Here is a 20,938-nt window from a genome sequence, read left to right as displayed (position 1 = left end):
TGCCAGCGCCTAGTGTGGCTTATGCCCTAAGCGCTACTCTATAAAGACACGTACCTTTTATAGAATAGTGCTCAGTGCGTAAAATTTTCTGTGCCGATTTTTAGGCGCCACTTATATAATTTGTGTAAAAATGTGTGCATCAGATCACAGAATGAGGGGGTAAATATATTTTGATCAGCTGTAACTGCTACTTGGATTTCACACAGTACAAAGAATTCTCTGCCCATAAGGCTTATCACTTATGCTTTTACAGTGCATCTGCATACAGCTCCAAGTTAAGAGATGCTGAAGATCTGAGCTTCACCCTCTTATTCACCTTCCCAGCTGCAGAATGGTAAATGCATGTACACATGAAACTCACTTGATAGCTGGTTGCGATAAAGCTCCTTTTTTTCCATTACTGCTCTCAGGAACATCAACCTGGGAATAAAAAAAACAAAAACAAGAAAAATAATGTATTCATAGTGACAAATGAAAAAAACAAAACAATGCTGTATTGGTATTGCATATTACACTGCACTTCAAGGTACTTACCCTAAACTGAAGAGCCAAACTTTCAAAATTTAACTTAATTTAAAAATACAAACATAAATGTATTTATTCAGTTAAAATGTATATTCTGCTGATCCTGGGGCAAAACCTAACTCTTGCCTAGACTACAGAACATTCAACAGAAAATACAATTAAAAATACATAACCAAAAAACACAAGTTCCTATACTTGGGCTTCCATATCAGATGTCTATATTTGTCCCCTGTTTTCAAACACAGGAGCCTACATTTTCTGTTGAAATTTCACCTCAATTTAAGAGGTTAAAAGATATGCTTATAAATTTAGGCCTGCAAGTTGTGTGCTTAGATTTATGAGTCTCATTTGGGTGCCCAGTGCTGAAAATTAGTGCCAAGCTCTTAATTTTTTCCCTGCCCTAAATTTACAGACATGCAAAGTCACACGCATTTGGCGTGTGACATGCAATTGGGCTCTCTCTAGCTCACACGTATAAGGGGCCTAATCTTAAGCATTGCAGCATCTTTTTCTCTCTTTCCTTTCCTTCCCTCCTCTCCTCCTCACTACTCTGCTCGTCTGCCACAGTTCCGATGTGTCTCCCCCCAACCCGACTCCAGCACTTCTCCCTTCTGACCCTCAAAAGTGCAGCCTTCTCCCTCAGCGACCCTCATCTTTATTGCCTTTCTTCTTTGCCAGTAAAGGCAGCAAAAATGCAGCCTGAGCCAGCCCTGACTTCTTCCCTTTGCTGCAGTCCACCCAAGTGTAAACTGGAAGTTGTATCACAGGGGTGGGCTGCAGCAGAATGAGGCAGCAGGGATCAGCCCAGGCTGTGTTTTCGCTGCCTTTTACCAGTAAAGAAGAAAGGCTTGAAGGACTAGGGTCGCTGAAGGAAGAAGAAGGAGGAGGAGGGCTGTACCTGCGAGGATCAGAAGGGAGATGTGCTGGAGTCATGGGGGGAGGGGGGCGAGGGAAGGACTGATGTTGGGACTCACCGGGAATAGGGGGGTAGGGATGGGGAAGAGGTGCTGGACTCAATGAGAGGAAGAGAGGGAGGTTGAGGTTCTGGACCTGTGGGGGAGGGGGAGGAGGGACAGGAGAGATGCTGGACTATGGGTGAGGGAACAGGGGAAAGAGGGAGAAATGCTGGACTGGGGGGACTGGGGAGAGCGGGAGGAGCCTAAATCCTTCGAATATCGGTCTCTTATATTAGAAACACAGACACAGAGAAAATGATGCAGATAAAGATCACATGGCCTATTCAGTCTGTTCATACATGCCATCCACTATCCTTTCCTCTCCCTTAAAGATTATGTGGCTTATTCAGTTTGTCGATCCATGCCATCTGCTATCCCTTCCTCTCCCTTAGAGATCCTATATGCCTGTCCCATGCTTTATCGAAACTGAGAAAATTACAGGCGCACTGTTACAGAATTACACCCCAAGTGACTTGCCCAAGATCACAAGGAGCAGCAGTAGGATTTGAACCCTGGCTTCCCTGGTCGCCTGCCCACTGCAATAATCACTAGTGCCCCAATGCTCTAAACTCTGGTGCTGTATGGAACAGCGCTGGAAAAATAGTGCCAGAAAAGCACAGCAGAACTCCTTAATGCTCAACGCTAATGGTCTGTAAATATAGGCGCACTGTTAGCACTGAGCATTAGGGAGTTAAGGGGAAGGATTGTGCCTGGGGCATGAACAGAAGAACTCTCTGTCGCTGGAACCTAGCTGGTGGGATAGCTCAGGCCTCTCCATACCCATTCCCGGGCACTCAAGTACAGAACTGCTCCATAAGCCTCCTAGGTTTGAGATGGCCGGGCCCGGTTTCTATTATGTCTGAAAACCGAAGCCGGCCATCTCATATAAACCTGGCGAGGGATTTGGCCGGCGCCAAGCGTATTTCGAAAATACGCTTGGCTCCGCCTGCTTACGGCACCGGCCCCGAAGATGGCCGGCCATCGATTTGGCCAGCGCCGTTCGATTATGCCCCTCCAACCTCATCGCCTAGCTCCACTGAACTCATAAGTACATAAGCATTGCTGTACTGGGACAGACCAAAGGTCCATCAAGCCCAGTATCCAGTTCAGGTCACAAGTACCTGGCAGAGTCCCAAAAGAGTAAAATAGATTTCATGGTGCTTATCCCAGGAATAAGCAGTGGATTTCCCCAAATCCATCTTGATTATGGTGTATAGACTTTTAGGGACTTGTCCAAACCTTTTTAAACCTTGCTATGCTAACCACTTTTACCACATTCTCTGGCAACCAATTCCAGAGCTTAATTACATGTGGTTTCGCTCAGTATAAGAGTCAGTGTTTCAACTTCCACATAAAGTATGTGCATACATATTCAGCAGCCAGACAGCTCTGCTTTATTTACTCCACTTGTCTTGCCTTTGACTTCAGAGTCAGACCTGGAAATCCCCGTCTCCAGTTTTTCCCATTGTTTTGTGATGGTTTTTCCAGCTATCTACATACAGAAGCCACACCAAGAGAAAAGCTAGCACATTTCTTCATTCTACAGAGATCTAGAAATATTGCAGGATACCTGTACAACATTTATCTATAAAGCAATATGCTGAAAAACTGAACTGGAAATGGTCAACATACAACCACTCTGACGTAGCTGGCAGGAAATATCCCAGTGAGTCCCCGGCATGTTCCTCGGTACCATTCGCTATCTATTTTCTCTAGCAAGTGGACGGTCTCGCCTGAGTAGAGGCTCAAGTCATCTGCTTGCTCTGTAAAACAGCATCAAAATAAAAATATACAACGGGCAGTTTTTTTGAGATCATCATCAATAATGTTTTAATTTTACAGTAAGCGATTCAGAACATAGTCACCCTAGATAGCAGCCTATAATAGAGGGCATGTGGGTATTCGTCTTTTCTTCAGTATATGATTGTCCAAACCAATACTAGGATAATACCGTAGCTGGATAACATTTGCACCATGTCTATGGACTTAATGACTGTTTTAAGAGAGCTTTCACATTGGTGACTATTCAATTCCAGAAGTGCTCCACACATTTCATCATGTGTAGCTCTTTAAGCCCTACTCAGGAATTGGAATAACGTTAAAAGACCATGGTGCTCATTTTCAAAGCATATAGACTTACAAAGTTACAAAGGTTACTATGGAACTTTGTCAGTCTAAGAGCTTTGAAAATACACCTCCATCTCTTGTTTAGGTCAAATGATCTATTGAACCACAACAAATCTGGTCAGATATCATGAGAAAACGTGCTGCATTTGTGCACTGTTTATAAGTCAGGCAAGCAAAATTGTTGCAATTAAGCAGGCATCTAAGCATCCCCCCCAACCCTCCTGCCAGAGACCTCATTGCTGAAGGTCCTATGGTGTGCCTCATGTCTATTGGGGTGGGGGTGGGGGGGGTGGAGTGAGGAGGAGTCAAACACCCTGCAGCCTGTACCCCTTACTAGAAGTGGCTAAGGAAAAAGGTGTCACCTGACAGGCGTTTGCCTCTCTGTTACATCTTAAGAGAACAGTAAGGTAAACTCTTAGAGAAGGAGGGATTCAGAGGCTCACATTACTCCCTCTTTATATAGAAAAGTCAGCCCAGGAGTCTTGTTCTGCTGTTGGTCTCTGCCAGGAGGCTTGGGGGGCACCTTGGGAGTCAGTCCTTAATCAACCTGCCTCTCTCCAGTAGGAGTGGGGGTGGATGGTGTTCTTGTAAGCCCCCTGAATACCTTGTGGGTGATGGCCAGGATAGTCAGAACTCCTGTGGGTCCTTTTTGGCTACCTCAAACTTTTTAAAGAAAATGAATTCATATAGAGGAGGATTTTGACAGAGGTTGTAGAACTTGCTGGCTGATGGGTACCTTGTACCTGCAAGCCGATTTTCAAAATCCAACTCTCTGTGGAGCTTCCTTTTGAAAATCCCATTGCCATCAGCATCATGGGGATGTTCTACCCTGCATACTTTTCAAGAACTGTCTATTTTATACTAGTGCTTTTGGATATCTGTCTTTGCAATTGGCCTGACTGATACCAAAGGGACTTGATTATGTGTTATGTCTGTCTAGTGTTTGAGATATTAGAGAGGAGAGCATGCTGTCTGTCTAGTTTCTCTGTTTGTGAAAACAGTTCTAGAAAATCCTATACGCTCCAGAAAATAAGTTCCAATTGTTTCCTTCCTCGTACTTATTTTCTGGACATTTTTTTTTATTCTACTACAAGTGTGTATAATATATTTATATGCACTCTTGATAGTTTTACCCCTGATGCAGCCTGAGGGTGAAACGTAGCCACGTCGGGTATTGTTCCAATAAACCTTTTGACCTAATTCTGCTTTTTTGTTTGTTCTTATTATTCTGCAAGCAGTTTTGTGCCTTTTTGTTTTGTTACAAATTGTTTTAATACTTATCTGCAACATATGCAACTTCTCTCAACTTCTCTATAGCGGAAAAGCTAATATGGAATGCCTTGCCAGGTCAGCTTCGCTTAACTACTAGTTTCCAGCAATTTAACACAGTTTTTTTGTTCGAGCCTTCCTTTGAGATAGTACAGTTTTGGAAGCTATGACAGCAGCACCTTATGTTTTGAATTATGTTAGCACTATTTTACATTATATTCTTGTTAATTGAATTTGTTATGTTTTACATTGGTATGTATGTTTTTATGAAAACCACCTAGTTTATAGGCGGATTAGAAGTGTTTAAAATAAATAAATAAATGTTGGTTCTGGGGGTCACTCTTTAGACATGACTGAGGTTTCGCTATATGTTGTCTAAAGGAAAGCACCCACATATTTAGCCCGGCCCATCTTGTCAGCTCCACATCTTTTCTCAGACGGCAAGACGGGTCGGGATAAATATGTGGGGGTTTTACTTGAGGCAGCACATAGCAAAACATGAGTCATGTCGGAAGAGTGTTCCCCCCCCCCCCCAAGCTGACAACTGAGCATGGTTGCATATGTTGCAGATGAGTATTAAAACAATTAATAGTGATAAGATTTTCTAAGGAAGCTAAAGGACTGATGACGAAATGAGGGAGTACATTTTGGTAGTATCAGACATTTTTTTTTTAAATAGTTTAAAGCAGTTGTTTATTGAAAATCTCAACACAAAAAAAAGAACAGCCAACAAGTACAAAACACTGGCAAAATTATTAAGTTTACTTATATTTTCTGGTCATCTCGTTTCTTCATCCTTCTGTTCTGATTTACATAGTAACAATCGGCAGACAAAGAACTGCACGGTCCATCCAGTCTGCCCAACAAGATGGACAGGAGTGGATGGACCACGCAGGTCTTCACCTGCCGAAATTTACTATGTTATTATGACTTGAGGGAGTGTCAGTTCCTGAGAGCTAGCCAAAAAGTACAGTACAATAATCACCTTATATCAGAGGTTCTCAACCTGGTTCTCGGGACACACTCAGCCAGTCAAGTTTTCAGGATTTCCACAATGAGATAGATTTGCATACAGTGGAGGCAGTGCATGCAAATCAATCTCGTGCATATTCATTGTGAGCTTTCTGAAAACTCAACTGGCTAGGTGTGTCCTGAGGACTGGGTTGAGAACCCCCCCTGCTTTATATAAAACCCGAATATAAAACCAATAAGTAAGTAACATACCACTGGTCAGTTTTGTCATTAAGGGACCCTTTTACTAAAGTGTAAATAAGTCTTTGCAAGTATTACAGAAACATAATAACAGCTTATCTCAGAAACACATATACCAGAGTAACATCAAACAAAAGTTAAACCCCACCCCCCCAAAAAAAACAGGTCTTAACTTGCTTAAGAAAGACAGTATAGGTTGGACTTTCACGAACCAATAAACGTAAAGAATTCCATAAAACTCAACTGCACAATAATAATAAGATCCTGAAAGCACTCTATTGTACTTAATACCTTTACATGATGGAAAAAGTAACATTAAAGTACTAGTCTGCCCTCCCAACAAGTTAATTAGCAGAGGAAAATTATCAGGCGCATCCCCAAATAAGGTTTTAAACACAACAGATCTTAAAATTGAATCCTCAGCTCTAGCGGGAGCCAATACAAATTTAAGAATAAAGTAGTCACATGGTCAAATTTTGACTTTTGATAGATCAGTCTTGCAACTGTATTCTGCATCAGCCACAGTTTCTTCAGAGATTTTCCTGATATTCCAACATATGAACGGTTAAAATAATCTAGTGAAGATAACACCACAGCTTGAACCAGCACCCTAAAATGTTGCTGATGAAAATAGGACCAGACCAAACGCAGCATGCAGTAATGTGCGAACTAGGGCGTTTTGTCATGCCACTGTGGTAAGTTACTGCACTTGTGTGGTAAATGCTCACCACACTTTAGTAAAAGGGCCGCTAAAAGCAAAAATCAGCCTTGTGTATAGTCTCATGGAACACTCACCAGCTGGGAAGTCATGTAGCACAAGAGCACGAGGAGCGTAATCATCCCTGTGAATGTTATTAATCTCCTACAAAAACAAAGCACACAGAAGTTATCTTTTTTTATATTTTTGTTACATTTGTACCCCGCACTTTCCCACTCATGGCAGGCTCAATGTGGCTTACATATTATATACAGGTACTTATTTGTACCTGGGGCAATGGAGGGTTAAGTGACTTGCCCAGAGTCACAAGGAGCTGCCTGTGCCTGAAGTGGGAATCAAACTCAGTTCCTCAGTTCCCCAGGACCAGAGTCCACCACCCTAACCACTAGGCCACAGCTCAAGGCACATTTTCTCTGCTAATGCTGCATGGTAGATGTTATTGACTCATATAAAATGTTGAAGCTATGTCTTGTTAGTCTGACCATGTGGTATCTCCAGCCCTGGCTGACTTGGGGGAACAGATACCATGCAATATGTCCAGACCTAGATCACTTCGGGAACAGAAAACCTACACAGGATTGCAGCGGGGCAGTGCCGTAGCAAGAGCTAATGGCACCCGGGGCGGGTCGCCGCTGCGCAACCCCTCTGGGTGCAGCACGGCGCGACCCCCCCCCCCCTCAGCGGCGCACCCCCCCGGAGCGCAACCCCCCCTCCCCCGGACCGCATTCTTACCTGCGGGAGGGCGATCCGCCCCGAGTGCACGTCACTCGGAGCTGCGTCGGCCCCGCTGGTTCCCTGCTCTCTCTGCCCCGGGAAGTGCAGAGGGAGCAGGGAACCAGCAGGGCCGGCACCCCCCCCGAGCGCATGCACCTGGGGCGGACCGCCCCTCCCGCCCCCCCCTTCCTACACCACTGCAGTGGGGACCTTTCACATGAACACTGAACTCACAAGCTTCTGTGCTTAATCCATGAATGCTGATATGGCTTTTCCCTCCACTGGGAGGCTGTTCCACATATCAACTACCCTTTCTAGTGAAGACATTTAGTAACGTAGTAAAAGACAGCAGATAAAGACCTGAACAGTCTATCCAGTCTGCTCAACAGTCATACTCATTATCAATTCATGATTAAACCAACAATGAATGTGATATAAAATACTTGATCCAGTCTGCCCGGCTCTGTCCTTACGTTCCAAGTACTGGAGTTGCAACTGAAGCCCACTCCAGCCTATCTGAATCCATCTTGTCATTTTTGGGACACAGACCGCAAAGGTCTGCCCAGCACTGTTCTTATGCTCCAGCTACTGAAGTTGCTGTCAAAGCCCTCTACAGCCCACCTTAAACCAGATTGCTATATACAGGACACAGACTGAACGATTCTGCTTGGCACTGGCCTTAGTTCTTCATGGCTGAAGTTGCCATCTAAGAGCCATGTGACACATCCACACACAGGCATCTATTTTTAAGTTTTGTTTTTTAAAATCTAATTAGAGATCTTCTGTGTTCATCCCGTGCCTATTTGAATTCCATCACCGTTTTTGTCTCTACCACCTCCCTTGAGAGTGCATTCCAAGCACTGACCACCCTCTCCGTGGAAAAGAATTTCCCGACATTACTCCTTACTTTTATTCCTGGGTCTACCTTTGAGAATCCTATTCTGATCCCTTGTTTAGAACTTCCTCCTCTCACTAAAAAAAATAAATAAAAAAAAATGCTTGTTTCTAGTGCATTCTTTATATTCTGCTGGAGCAAAACTTGGGGATATGTGGTTATAACCAAGACTCCATCATATTATCTGCCTATATGGTTGTTTAAGTATGGGTGACTGGGGCCCATGTAGAGTGGTGGACACGGCTCCGACCACTGCGTTAGGAAGACCGGTTGGACTGTGCAGCTCTTTATCTGCCATCATTTACTGTGTTACTGTGTGTTACGGATATTTAGATCCTGAAGTCTCACGTTCCAGGGTCGCAGTGCAGACCCTGGTAACCCTTCTCTGCTCTATGTCACATCTTCACCAAGTTCTTACGCTGTGTCCGTTTCCAATATGCCCATCCTCCAGGTCTGTGATTATCTTCAATTTTGATAGATGAACTTCTCCAATTGCTTCTCCCTTCTGACACCGAAAATAATTACTGCTGGTCCGCTCCAGCAGCACCAGAACGTCTCCACGCTGCAAAAGCACAAAATTTTTTTTTACAGAGGATAGAATGAGCCAAGTGACATAATTAAGCAATCCAAGTAAATTATTAAACTATCAAGCAGTAAGTATTGCTATAAAGTGAAGTAGGAGAAAAAGTCCTTTGATAAATGACACATGAAAAAAATTGTGTTACCTTGAAGGAGAGGTCTCCAGGGTTTGTTGAATCAATATCTTTTAGTGCAATTGCATGAGGCACAGGCAACTGGAACAGAAAAGAAGGGAGATGATTTACAAAAGAGCTCCCTAAGGGAAGACAGAAATTCAAGGGTTTATGGTAAATGCTGTATTCTAAGATGAGAAAATGAAGATTGGAAACGGTCATACGCGTTACATAAGAGGTCTGTTCTTTTAGGGTTGCAAAGAGAAAAAAACCCAGCACAAAAGTTAAAACGATCCACATAGTGCTGTGCAATAGGAAAAGCAAGTTACCAAACAGCTGGAATGGACATTAATATAAATCTGAGATAAACATCATTGGGCGAATCTCCTCATAAAGGCGGTTACAAAATCCCAATAAATAAATAAATGTTCCCAGCATCCCAGCAAAAATCATATGTTTGGAAAAGGTAAGCAAAAAAAAAAAAAACAACATAAAAAAGGAGAACCTTTAATCGGACACAAATATAAAACCTAAATCAAAATACTGCTGTGTTTCAATTAACACAAATCACAGAAAAAAGCATGCAGAAATAATGAACAAAATTTTCAGAATCAGCCCGACACTGGCCGTGTTTCGCCCAGCAGGGCTGCGCCAGGGGCTATATAATATTCCTTTACAGTCGAGGAAATATTAGTATCGCTGTATAAAATGTCCAGAAATTGTGGAAGCATATATCTTCAAAGGGTTGTTGAAAAAAAGGTAGCGACGCAAGGTCTGTCCTACACCCACATGATTCTGAAATGCTGACTAGCTTTCGAAGGTTACCGCTGGGTTAGCGCAGGAGCCCTTACCGCCACCTCAATGGGTAGCAGTAAGTGTTCCCCTCCGTATGGCCATGCAGTAAGTGCAATCTTACCATATGGCCATTTCTTTTTTTGGCCTTTTTACCCACTGTAGTAAAAAGGGCCTCAGTGAGCGGCAAAAACGGCCACCACTAGTGCAGGGCCCCTTTTACCACAGCTTAGTAAAGGGACTCCTTGGCTTTTTTGTCTTGCATTCACTTCCCTTAGGCTGTTTGTGGTTTTCCCTACTGGGCGAATGCCGGTCCTTCCCCTCTTTTTCCCACCCCTCTTCTGCTTTCTCTCTGTCTTTGCTTTAGACTTAACTTATCTGGTATGAATAGAATCTGCACTTTTCTGTCAAATATTTGTAGTTCCTTTCCTTAAAATTTCTTGTTTTTTTTTTTTTTAAGATTGTAAACCATTTTGAACTGCTAGCTAGCAAAGGCGGTATAGCAAACGTGAATAAACTATAAACTTTAAAAATAAACAGGTATCATCGCAGTCACAAAACACAAAGCAAATGATAATGAGCAAACTTCACTATAGCTAACATCATGTATCTGCATAAAGTTGAACTATCTCTAATATATCTAATATATCCAGAAATGTTCTTTAATGTCTTTTGCTTTAAAAATATCATATATTTCACCACCATGAGGCATATTTTCAAAGCACTTAGCCATCCAAAGTTCCATAGGTTTCTTTGGAACTTTGGAAGGCTAAGTGCTTTGAAAATATGCCTCCATGTAACCCAAAACCCTCTGTAAAACCAATTGTATGTTCTCTTCTACCTCCAGCATCCATGAAGAATTGTAAGCCACATTGAGCCTGCAAAGAGGTGGGATAATGTGGGATACAAATGCAATAAATAAATAAAAATAAACTAGACCATTGATATTGTGTTTTGTTTTATGGCCTCAAATAATCAAAGCAGAACAATAATTTCATCTAATCAAAAAGTGTTGTTAGACGATCACTCACTACATAAATCATAAAATCTTTAACACTGCATTCCAAATCCATGAACAGAGCTATGTAGCATAATGTAACAAACTGGCATTTATATTCCACTTTCATCTAATTTTTTTGGTGTCAAGACTGTTAACAAATCACGTTTTATACGAGTTCCTGGAAATGGCCCTCTCTTTAATTCATCTAAGTTTCTATGGAATGGAGTTCCACAGAGCAAGGCTTATACAGAATATGGCCTTTCTATGAACCTCAAGCAGTGGCGTACCAAGGGGGGGGGGGCGGTCTGCCCCGGGTGCACGCCGCTGGGGGGTGTCACGCGCCTGTCCGCTATGTTCGTTCTGTGCTCCCTCTGCCCCGGAACAGGTTACATCCTGTTCCGGGGCAGAGGAAGCATGGAAACGAACAAAGCGGACAGGCGCGCGGCACCCCCCTCCCAGCGGCGTGCACCCGGGGGGGGGGGGGGGGGTTGTCGCACTGCACCCGGGGGGCGGGGCGCATCGGCGATCCACCCCGGGTGTCAGTCCCCCTAGGAACGCCACTGACCTCAAGAAGTCCTGCTTGGGATTTTATATTGCAAGTGATTGTTGTGTAAGACCTTGAAGATCAGGGACAGAATGTAAATTTCCTGTTTTCTAGATCACCTTTCCAATTTTAGCTCAAGGTAGTTTACAGAATTTTTTTTTTCAGGTAGGATTCCTCCTTCTCCCCCCCCCTAAAAATGACAGTGTAAGTGGGTATGTGAGATAATGGGAGACAATTTGCCCAAGACCACAAGGAATGTCAGCAGGAGAACCAGGATTTGAACTTTGGTTTTCCTGGTTTGTAGTCTGTTACTCTAACCACTAGGCAACCTACAAAAAGATTTTGCCATTAAAAAAAAAATCTGATATACGGTTTCCTATGCTATGTACACTGAAGCAGTTTAATAATGAAATACAGTCAAAACATTTTTCCTCAAACTGGATAAGAAAACCTGTTTTCAACTTAAAGGTTAAAAATTAAACCTCTTGAGAACAGCATTAGACAACTGAAATTCATGGCTGATAATCAAATTCTGTGAAGAAGAAATGTCTTACCAACATTGGAAGAACTCTACTCACCATGTATTTATTGTAGAGTAGGTGCCCTGGTCTTGGTCGAGGAGGTAGTTTAGGCTCTTGTCGCCTTAGAAGTTGACTCTTTGACCTCTTCATCCCAGACGTGCTGTGGTTCGAGGGAAGGCCCACATCTGAAGAGGAGCGGTGATAGGAACCCTTTTGTGAAGAGTTGGTGGTGCTGGACGTTTTCGGAGGGGGAGGCCTTCCTGGGGCACCTCTATGCACAGGGGGTCGAGCTGGGATAGATTTCCCTCCCACAGAGCTGGAAATCAATTTCAAAATAGGGTGTATACACTTTTAAAAATGCCACCTACACGAACCAGTGTGACTACATAAAAACTATCTACTGAAGTTCCTAGTTCTGTGGTTCAGGAAATACAAGGTCAAACTTTCTGTGCTTGGGGACATCATGGAAGATATGATGTGCTGTTGATCCTAGGAGAAATGGGAGGAGCCCTGCTGGATAAGGGGGCCAGGAGGAGGGGGAAGATAAGTCTCAGAGGTGACATCCCTGAAGACTAGAGGGGGGGGGGGGAGACACTGATTGAAGGGGTACATAGTCCAGAGACTACTAAAGAAGAGAAAAATGTGAGATAAACAGAATCTAATCTTATAATTGTAAACAAACTCAAGATTAAAAAAAAATGGCCAGAGCAAATACCAACAGGCTGGCAAAACAGAAAACCAGCCCATGTATGTGCTGATCTTCTGCTGACTGCCAGACTCTTCTAACTTGCAGTGCAGGTTCTCTGTAACGTGGTTGCCCTGCCCCTTACACACCCTCTCCCTCTCCCCACCCCAGACAGCATATCATCTCTTGCTGCTGCTGCAGGCCCAGTCTCAAGGCTTATCATATGACTAGCTCCGAGGCAGCAGAAGAGGATATGTACATAAGTGCCGCTCCTGCTGCCAGTGTGGGGAAGAGGCAGGATGATTAGTAATAAGGTTACAGCTCAATCTGGCCCCCTTTGCCAACTCCAGGAAGAGAACTTAGATGACTGGTTTGCAGCCCCCGAGTCCATCCTTCTCCCTCTTAGAGTAATGGAGTGTTAGCAGAGCACTGGGGAGGATGAGTAAGACTAACAAATGAGGCTGGGGGATGCTTTCGTGGGGCACACTGGGAAAAGAATGAGTATTGGCAGGGCTGGCATTAAGGGGTGGCAAATAGGGCAACTGCCCTGGGCCCCCCACACCATTGGGGCCCCAAACCTGCCTCAAGCTAAAAGAAGCATAGGAGCCCTCCTCTTCAGTTTCTGCCCTGGGCCCCTGAATGTCTAACACCAGCCCTGCGTATTGGGAATGAAGAGTGTGACTGGGTAGGGAAACTACTGGAGGAGGTGGCCTGGGGTTGGGAAGTGGGGAGTAATGGAGAGAGGAAGAATGAGGATAGGGATAGAATGAATGATATTTGGGGGGGAAACACTGAGGGAAGGATGAATGAAGCTTGAGTGAGATGAAGGAGCCGTGGGGAGACTGGGAAGGGGGAACAGGTGAAGATGGAGAGGAGCTGAAAGGGGAAGAGGTGGGTTCACAGAGTAGAGATCTCCAAACCTTTGACTGGAGGGCCACACTGAACACTGCTAATGACAGAGAGGTCCTCAAAGAGTCTAATAAACAGGAGACAAATTCTGAAAAGTATGGCATCACTCTATAGCTTCTATGTATATATACATAAATAAATGCTGAAAATTATGGGCTGGATTCAGTAAATGGAGCTCAAAATTTGGCGTTGAAAAAAAAAAATTGAACACAAATTACCAACAAGTTAAGCACAGTTGCTCTTTCAATGACTTGTTTCAAACTTTAGCCCTGATGACTGCTTTGCTAAAAGCTGTGTGTGCCTCAAAGGAGGTGCAGAAGCCAGTAGGGAAAATTTTAAAATACTGCATATTCCCACTGTAACATAGGGACTACATGCATACATTTTGCGACCGTCCAAACCGTAACTGCTTTAAACCTGGGCATATATAAATCGCAGCATTCTGAAATCACCATGTACACGTTCGTACAATCTTCATGTGAAAATGCCACACAAGGGCTTCTAGAATGACCTTCTTACTATCACAAAGTAGCGTGAGATCAGAACCTTTTCTATCATATCTATTTCAGCAGTCTATCCATTTTAATTCATTTATTTTTGGGGCAGTTTGCTTTGCTATTTTTACTGTTTTCACAGGGTTTCTTCGTGGAGTTCAGGCTCACATATAATTCTTATTTTTATTTTTTAATCTGGCAGTTCTTCTTCAAGTGTACTCCTCATTCAAATTGGACCAAAGACTGAAACTACTCACAACTATTTAGGGATCTTTCCCTCTATTATACATCCTCCGAACACCGTCATTCTGCTCACTGCAGCGATGGTTTTCACTGTGGCCCATGTACCAGAGCTACTTTAAATTTAGGGACTGCGGCATCACTCTTACTGAGTAATCAGGACATCCCTCCCCAAGCTGGGGGGGGGGGGGGGTTGAGGGGGTGCTATAAATGCAGTCATTGCAGTATCCCCATCCAACCTGGGACGTGGAAGGCCCAACTCAGGAACCAAACTGGGGACCTTCTGCAACGCAGCACAAAGAACTGACCGCCTACTACTTAAGCCACCAGGGCAGTCCTGCTCGCGTGCAATTCTGTTTTGAGTAGGACTCGAGAGACTGCTCAGGCAGTCAGAAACATCTACTCACCTTGAGGATGGTGTCGGCTGTGTCCAAGACTCTCTTGCGTTTGCTGAGCGCTTGGATTCCTACAAGAATATGGGAAAGGTTCTGTTGAGAATATATATAAATATACGTTTTACTGAGGTCTCTGTGCATGGAAAGCTCTGTCCTTACCAACAAGAACAGGAAAGCTGATGCGTGCATATATAAAGGTTCACAAGAAGCTCCAACTATTGTTTTAATTCATAGACCAGGATACAATTCAGAATCATTACAGTCCTCTTTTTAAGAGTGAACCAAGGGTCGGATAAATGGTGCTGAAAAATAGGCACCGGGAAAAAGAAATCAGTGCTTGGTGCTACTCTATAAAGGGCACTCCAGGATGAACGCCTAGTGGGGATTCATGTATCCAACTTTGGACACAAGAACCAACACCAACTGAAACTTGGTGTACATCCTGGCATGCAAGTTGGGCATGGATCCCTGGAATTCTGTAACGCTGCATGTATCTTTTGTAAATGCCCATGGCCCCTTTTCAGGATACGTCCGAGAAGATTTGGGCATGAATCTTTATAGAATCAGGCACAGATCCAAACAAAAATCCAAATTAGTTCCGATTCCACGTCCATAAACGCTTGTTAGCCAATTACTGATCATTAATGGCTCGTTATCTAATTTATTTGTGTGCGGACCTCAGGATTACACTCAAATTTGGGCACTTTTTTATAGAATCCGCTGCACATATTTCAAACACAAATGAATACATATATGAAAACTCATTTGAAGCAAAACTAAATGAGAAGTTGTGCTGAACAATGACATCAGGGATCAACAGGGCCCGCTCAACCATCAGGTGAACTAGGTTGTCACCTGGGTCAGCAGCTTCTGGGGGCAGCAAAGAAGAGCTCCAATGAAGTCAAAACAATTGGTCCCGTCAACCATACAAATGCAAAGAACAATCAGCACATATTTTTACCTGCAGGGAGGGTGGGCAGTTTTCAAATAGCCCAGTTACCTGGATAAAATGGCTTTTGGAAACTGTCCTCATTATCTAAATACAAAAATCAAAAATAGACAATCCCAATACACGGGAATTATAGGGAAATCCAGAGACTTACACAATCCTGTGGCACTAAAGAGAACTTGATTGAAAAAAGGACAAAAGGAGAATTCAGTATAGGCTGCTCCCAAAGCCGAGCTTGAATTTCAGCGAATTTAGCCGAAACAACGGCTCACTTGAAAGCTCTATACATCATTTGTACTCCTTAGTGACCCTTTAAATTTTATTTCTTTTCTTATATGTAAAACGTATACTGAACATTATGCATATAGTTAAATCCAAACAGGAGTGTGAAAACTTCAATAGACATCCATATACACACTTCCCCAACTCCGTTGACTGAAAAACTAATTAAAAACAATAAAAAAAATCTGTCCATACAAAATTCAAAAGATATATCCATACAAAATATTCAAAAAGCACCAGAATGTTGAAGAGCAGACAGGAGTAAACTTATCTTAACTTGTATTTCCTTGCTTTTTTCACTGCCGTCTGGTTTGCGCAGGATTGTTCTGGGAAGGGGATGATGGTACAGTCACGATTGTTAAGTTTAATTATCAAAATCTTAGGGGACAAGAGACTTGGGAACGGACAGTTTTATTTAATTATAATATTTGCTATACCACCATTCTGTTTTTAACAAAATCGAAGCAGTTTGCAGACTGAAAATCAGTCATGAAAATACAACAAAACTAGAACTATCTAAACCATAATAATTAAGCATAAAACTTCTTGATCTATCCATCTGGGAGGTAATTCTCAAAAAGTCGTCTAATGTTAGGTGCCGGGATGATGCGCGCTGTGGACTGTAGAACAGCAGTTGTGCGCTCAAGTCCACATTTAAGCAGGGCTGGCTCAATCTATGAACCTGGTAAAGCACTGGCCCAGGGCGCTGGTGATAAAGGAAGCCAAAATCCCAGTCTGGTCTACCTTCAAACTCCTAAAGGGATAGATGTCGGATTGGGATTTTGGCAACCTTTAACATCAGTACCCTGAGCCACTGCCTCACCTGGTCCAGTGGGGGAGGGGAGGACAGAGAAATACCATATCACAGGTGAGGGGGGCAGAGAGGAAGTAACGGAGGGAGAGAGATAAAATTGTGTGGGGGGTGAGAGCAGGGCTGATGTTAGAGGGGGCAAACAGGGCAGCGCCCTGGGCCCCACAGCTCCAGGGGCCCTGTGGTCTAGGCATCTTTTCTCTTTTTTCCCAAAACAGTCCGTCTCCTCTTCCCTTTCCCCTCACCTTCCTGATCTTCTTTAAAAAATTATTTCCCTTCTCAGAGGGGCCCAAGCACAGTAGATCTCCTCACAAGCTGCTTCTGCCCCAAAGCTTTCCCTCTCTGCCACGATCCGCCCCCCTATGAACCCAATTTCATGTTTCCGCCTGGGCGGATCATGGCAGAGAGGGAAAGCTTCACTGAAGGCAACTTGTGAGGATGGCTGCAGCGCCGGGGCCCTTCTGAGAAGGGAAATAAATTTTTAAAGAAGACCACAAGGTGAGGGGAAGGTAGGGAGACGGACCATGGTAAGGAGAAGGTAAGAGATGCCTGGACCGTGTAGTAGCAAATGTAGGTGGGGAGATCAAGGGGAGGGGGAAGAGGGGATCAGGGACCCCCTCCTTAAATTTCTGCCCTGGGACCCACCATATCTAAAATTGGCCCTGGGCGAGAGAGAACAAATGTAAAAGTTGGCTCGGGGCACCACAGTTAAGCACCTCAGTTTCTGCATGAGCAAATGGCTGGTGTAAATGATTATGCCTAACTATAGGCAGTTCGGCGCATAAATGTTAGTTTTCTATAACCCTGCACATAGCTACCTGACACATTCATGACCTGCCCCTCCGGAGTCCATACCCCCTTGCAAATGCGTGATCTGGAATTTAAGCACTAACTTATAGAATACTGACTAAAGACAGTTAAATGCATAATTACCAATTAGTGCCAACTGGTTGTTAAGGCCAATTAGCATCTAAATGATTAAATTAAGCTACGCTATTGTATAAAGTGAATGTGCAAATTTGTGCGCTAGTGGCAAATCTGGGCACAAGACTTTATGGAACGGGGGAGGGGGGCCTGTGTGCAAGTAGCCCTCCTCCTTCTCTGAAGTTCAGAAAATGCCACCTTAAAAAAGGGGTTTTAAATGTCCTAGCTGGGACTCGGTTAATTGAGAGAGAAAGGGCAAAGCTGGTTTGTCTACGGTGCGAAACAGAGGCATAGCCAGACCTTGACTGTAAGGGGGGAGGCCTGAGCCCAAAAGAGAGGGGCCCAGTTTGCCCCACCTCCCCACTGCATTCCGCCTCACATACCTGGACTGGCGGGGTCCCCAGGCCCCGCCAGCAGATGACTTCCTGTGGTGATATATTCGGTGCCGCACTGACTGCCCTGATTTTCTGCTCCGGCGTGCATGCTGGGCTTTAGTAGAATTTAGCATGCACGAAGCTCACGCACGCTCAATTTAATTAAAAACCAGTATGCGCGTAGGGGAGGGGGGAGCAGGGCGGGCAGCGCAGTGGTGAATATCGCTGCAGGAAAGCTTCTGCTGGCGGGGCTTGGGAACCTCTGCAAGAAAAACCAGCAGACTTTGGGGCCCGAACTCAAATTGGGGAGGCCCAGACCCCCCCGAGGCTACGCCACTGGTGCCAAATACTCTTGAATCGGCCCTTGGGATCGGGTCTGGTCATTTCCTGCCACCTTTGCACAGACCCCCCCCCTAGGAGCTGGAATTATCTTTGTATAATCTACCTTTAAGAAGCACTGTTTGTGCATATGTTTCTGTGCTGCTGAATTCTAACAACAACATGCATTCCATGTGCCTGACGTGAATAGTTTGTCTCTTCATTCATGCCAATGGGTGGGAGCTACTGGCTGAGCTCATATGCAATCTCTTGTATTTGGCAACCAACCCACTCCTTCCTGGTACATCCACTGTCATGCATTGTATTAAAAAGAAGCAAGAAGTCAGTTTTGTTTTCCATGTGTTTAACTTAAAATCGCCAGCACTAGAAGAAACATACATGGCCTGAAGCAGAAGAGTCATTTTTGGCAAGGATTAACACTCACTTGCAGAAAATGCAGTGATAGTCTAAAGACTACATGCGTCAACCTTTTCTCACATGAGCACGCAGCTTTGGAATACACTGCCGCGCAACCTAAGAACGATTCACGAACAAGCTTCCTTCCGCAAATCATTGAAGACCCACCTGTTTGAAACAATCTACGGAAAGAGCCAAAACACATAGAGTCCACACTCACTATTCATCAATGCATCACACAACCACTTCTGACCCTCACCCCCCTTAATTCCACATCACCCATACATGTACTCACTGAAATATGTACACCATATGTCTTTGTGTTTTACTACTGCCCTTTAAGCTTCCCATTGTCTCCTTCCAGTGTTTCAATGTTGATGTCCCATTGTTATATTCCAAACGATACTTCGATGGTCTCGCATAACCTGTACAATGTAACCCATAACCAAGCTGTACAATTGTATTTCCACTATTCATATCTTATTGTAAGCCACACTGAACCCGCAAAGAGGTGGGAAAATGTGGGATACAAATGCAATAAATAAATAAGATGTATGTGCTTTCAGATGGGGTGGGTTTCCTCACACTGCATAGTCTAAAGGAATTAAACAAACAGACATCCCCTCACATGTGTGAGGAAATCCATACTGCTAGCACTCTCAACTCTTATTACTGATCCAGCAGTTTCCTCCTTTTCCTTTGCACTCCCCGCTCAGTTGGAGCTAAAGCCGGAGATTTGCCTGGTAGGGTTACCATACGTCCAGATTAACCTGGACATATCCTCTTTTTGAGGACACCGCGGGACATCCAGGCGGGTTTTCCAGCCTGCCCGTTTGTTCGGGTTTGCGGGCAAGTGGGCAGGCTGGCTGGCATGCTTCAGGGTGTCCTCCCCTCCCTTATCGTGTCCTGGTAGTCTAGTGGCCTCTTCGGGGCAGGAAAGGACCCCACTCCTTCCTGCCCGGCGATGCCACTGCCATTTCAAAATGGCTGCTGAGACTTCAATCAGCGGCCTCGTGAGACTTTCGCAGAAGTCTTGCGAGGTCACCACTTGAAGTTTTGGCAGCCATTTTGAAGCGGCGCCAGCAGTGAGTGGGCAGCGGCATTGCCAGGCAGGAAAGAGTGGGGTCCTTTCCTGCCTCGAAGAGGACACTAGACCACCAGGGCATGAAAAAGGTAGGGTAGTGGAGGGGAGGTGGATTATGGTAGGGGTAGAGGGAATGTAGGTAGGGAGTGAGGGAGGCTTTCTTTGGAGGGGATCAAGGTAACTGTGTGGCATGGGGGTGGGGAGGGGGTGTGGTGAGGGGTATGGCTATAGTGTCCTTTTTTTTTTCCAAGGCAACTATGGTAACCCTACACCTGGATATATTCCTCCTTTGTTATATACCCTCTCACACTGTGGCGAGTCCTTGACCAGAGTCTCCTTCTGGAAAGTTGCTATTGACAGCCATAAATCTGGCCACTAGATGTCACCATAGCACAATGTCTATGACTCCTCCCTCACTCAGCAACCCTCACCAATCCAGGGATACATGAGCCGAGAATCAAAGTCAGATCCCCCTACTATGGCAGCACACGGGACTACCCGTGTTCAATTCTGGTCGCCGCATCTCAAAAAATATATAGTGGAATTAGAAAAGATGCAGAGAAGGGCGACGAAAATGATAAAGGGGATGGGACGACTTCCCTATGAGGAAAGGCTAAAGCGGCTAGGGATCTTCAGCTTGGGGAAAAGGCGGCTGAGGGGAGATATGACAGAGGTCTATAAAATAATAAGTGGAGTTGAACGGGTAGATGTGAAGCGTCTGTTTATGCTTTCCAAAAATACTAGGACCAGGAAGCATGTGATGAAGCTACAATGTAGTAAATTTAAAATGAATTGGAGAAAATTTTTCTTCACTCAACATGTAATTAAACTCTGGAATTCGTTGCCAGAGAACGTGGTAAAGGTGGTTAGCTTAGTAGAGTTTAAAAAGGTTTGGACGGCTTCCTAAAGGAAAAGTCCATAGACCATTATTAAATGGACTTGGGGAAAATCTACTATTTCTGGGATAAGCAGTATAAAATGTTTTGTACTTTTTTGGGGATCTTGCCAGGTATTTGTGACCTGGATTGGCCACTGTAGGAAACAGGATGCTGGGCTTGATGGATCTTTGGTCTTTCCCAGTATGGCAATAC

General features: G+C 44.3%; 1 protein-coding gene across 6 annotated transcripts in view; it reads right to left on the bottom strand.

Moving 5' to 3' along the window:
• The window catches only part of SH3D19 (SH3 domain containing 19), a 250,244-nt gene that overhangs the window by 27,112 nt on the left and 202,194 nt on the right, over window positions 1-20,938 (bottom strand). For all 6 annotated transcript variants that reach the window (XM_030191649.1, XM_030191650.1, XM_030191655.1 and 3 more), the window contains 7 exons: window positions 14,701-14,759; window positions 12,023-12,281; window positions 9,142-9,210; window positions 8,835-8,978; window positions 6,885-6,951; window positions 3,114-3,244; window positions 362-420 (listed from right to left, as the gene is read on the bottom strand). In XM_030191649.1, the coding sequence (XP_030047509.1) occupies window positions 362-420; window positions 3,114-3,244; window positions 6,885-6,951; window positions 8,835-8,978; window positions 9,142-9,210; window positions 12,023-12,281; window positions 14,701-14,759 (788 nt within the window). The remainder of the gene's footprint in view (window positions 1-361; window positions 421-3,113; window positions 3,245-6,884; window positions 6,952-8,834; window positions 8,979-9,141; window positions 9,211-12,022; window positions 12,282-14,700; window positions 14,760-20,938) is intronic.

The sequence above is a fragment of the Microcaecilia unicolor genome, chromosome 2 (genome assembly GCF_901765095.1).
Source record: "Microcaecilia unicolor chromosome 2, aMicUni1.1, whole genome shotgun sequence".
NCBI lineage: Eukaryota > Metazoa > Chordata > Amphibia > Gymnophiona > Siphonopidae > Microcaecilia > Microcaecilia unicolor.
This window is presented reverse-complemented; position numbering and strand designations above follow the sequence as displayed.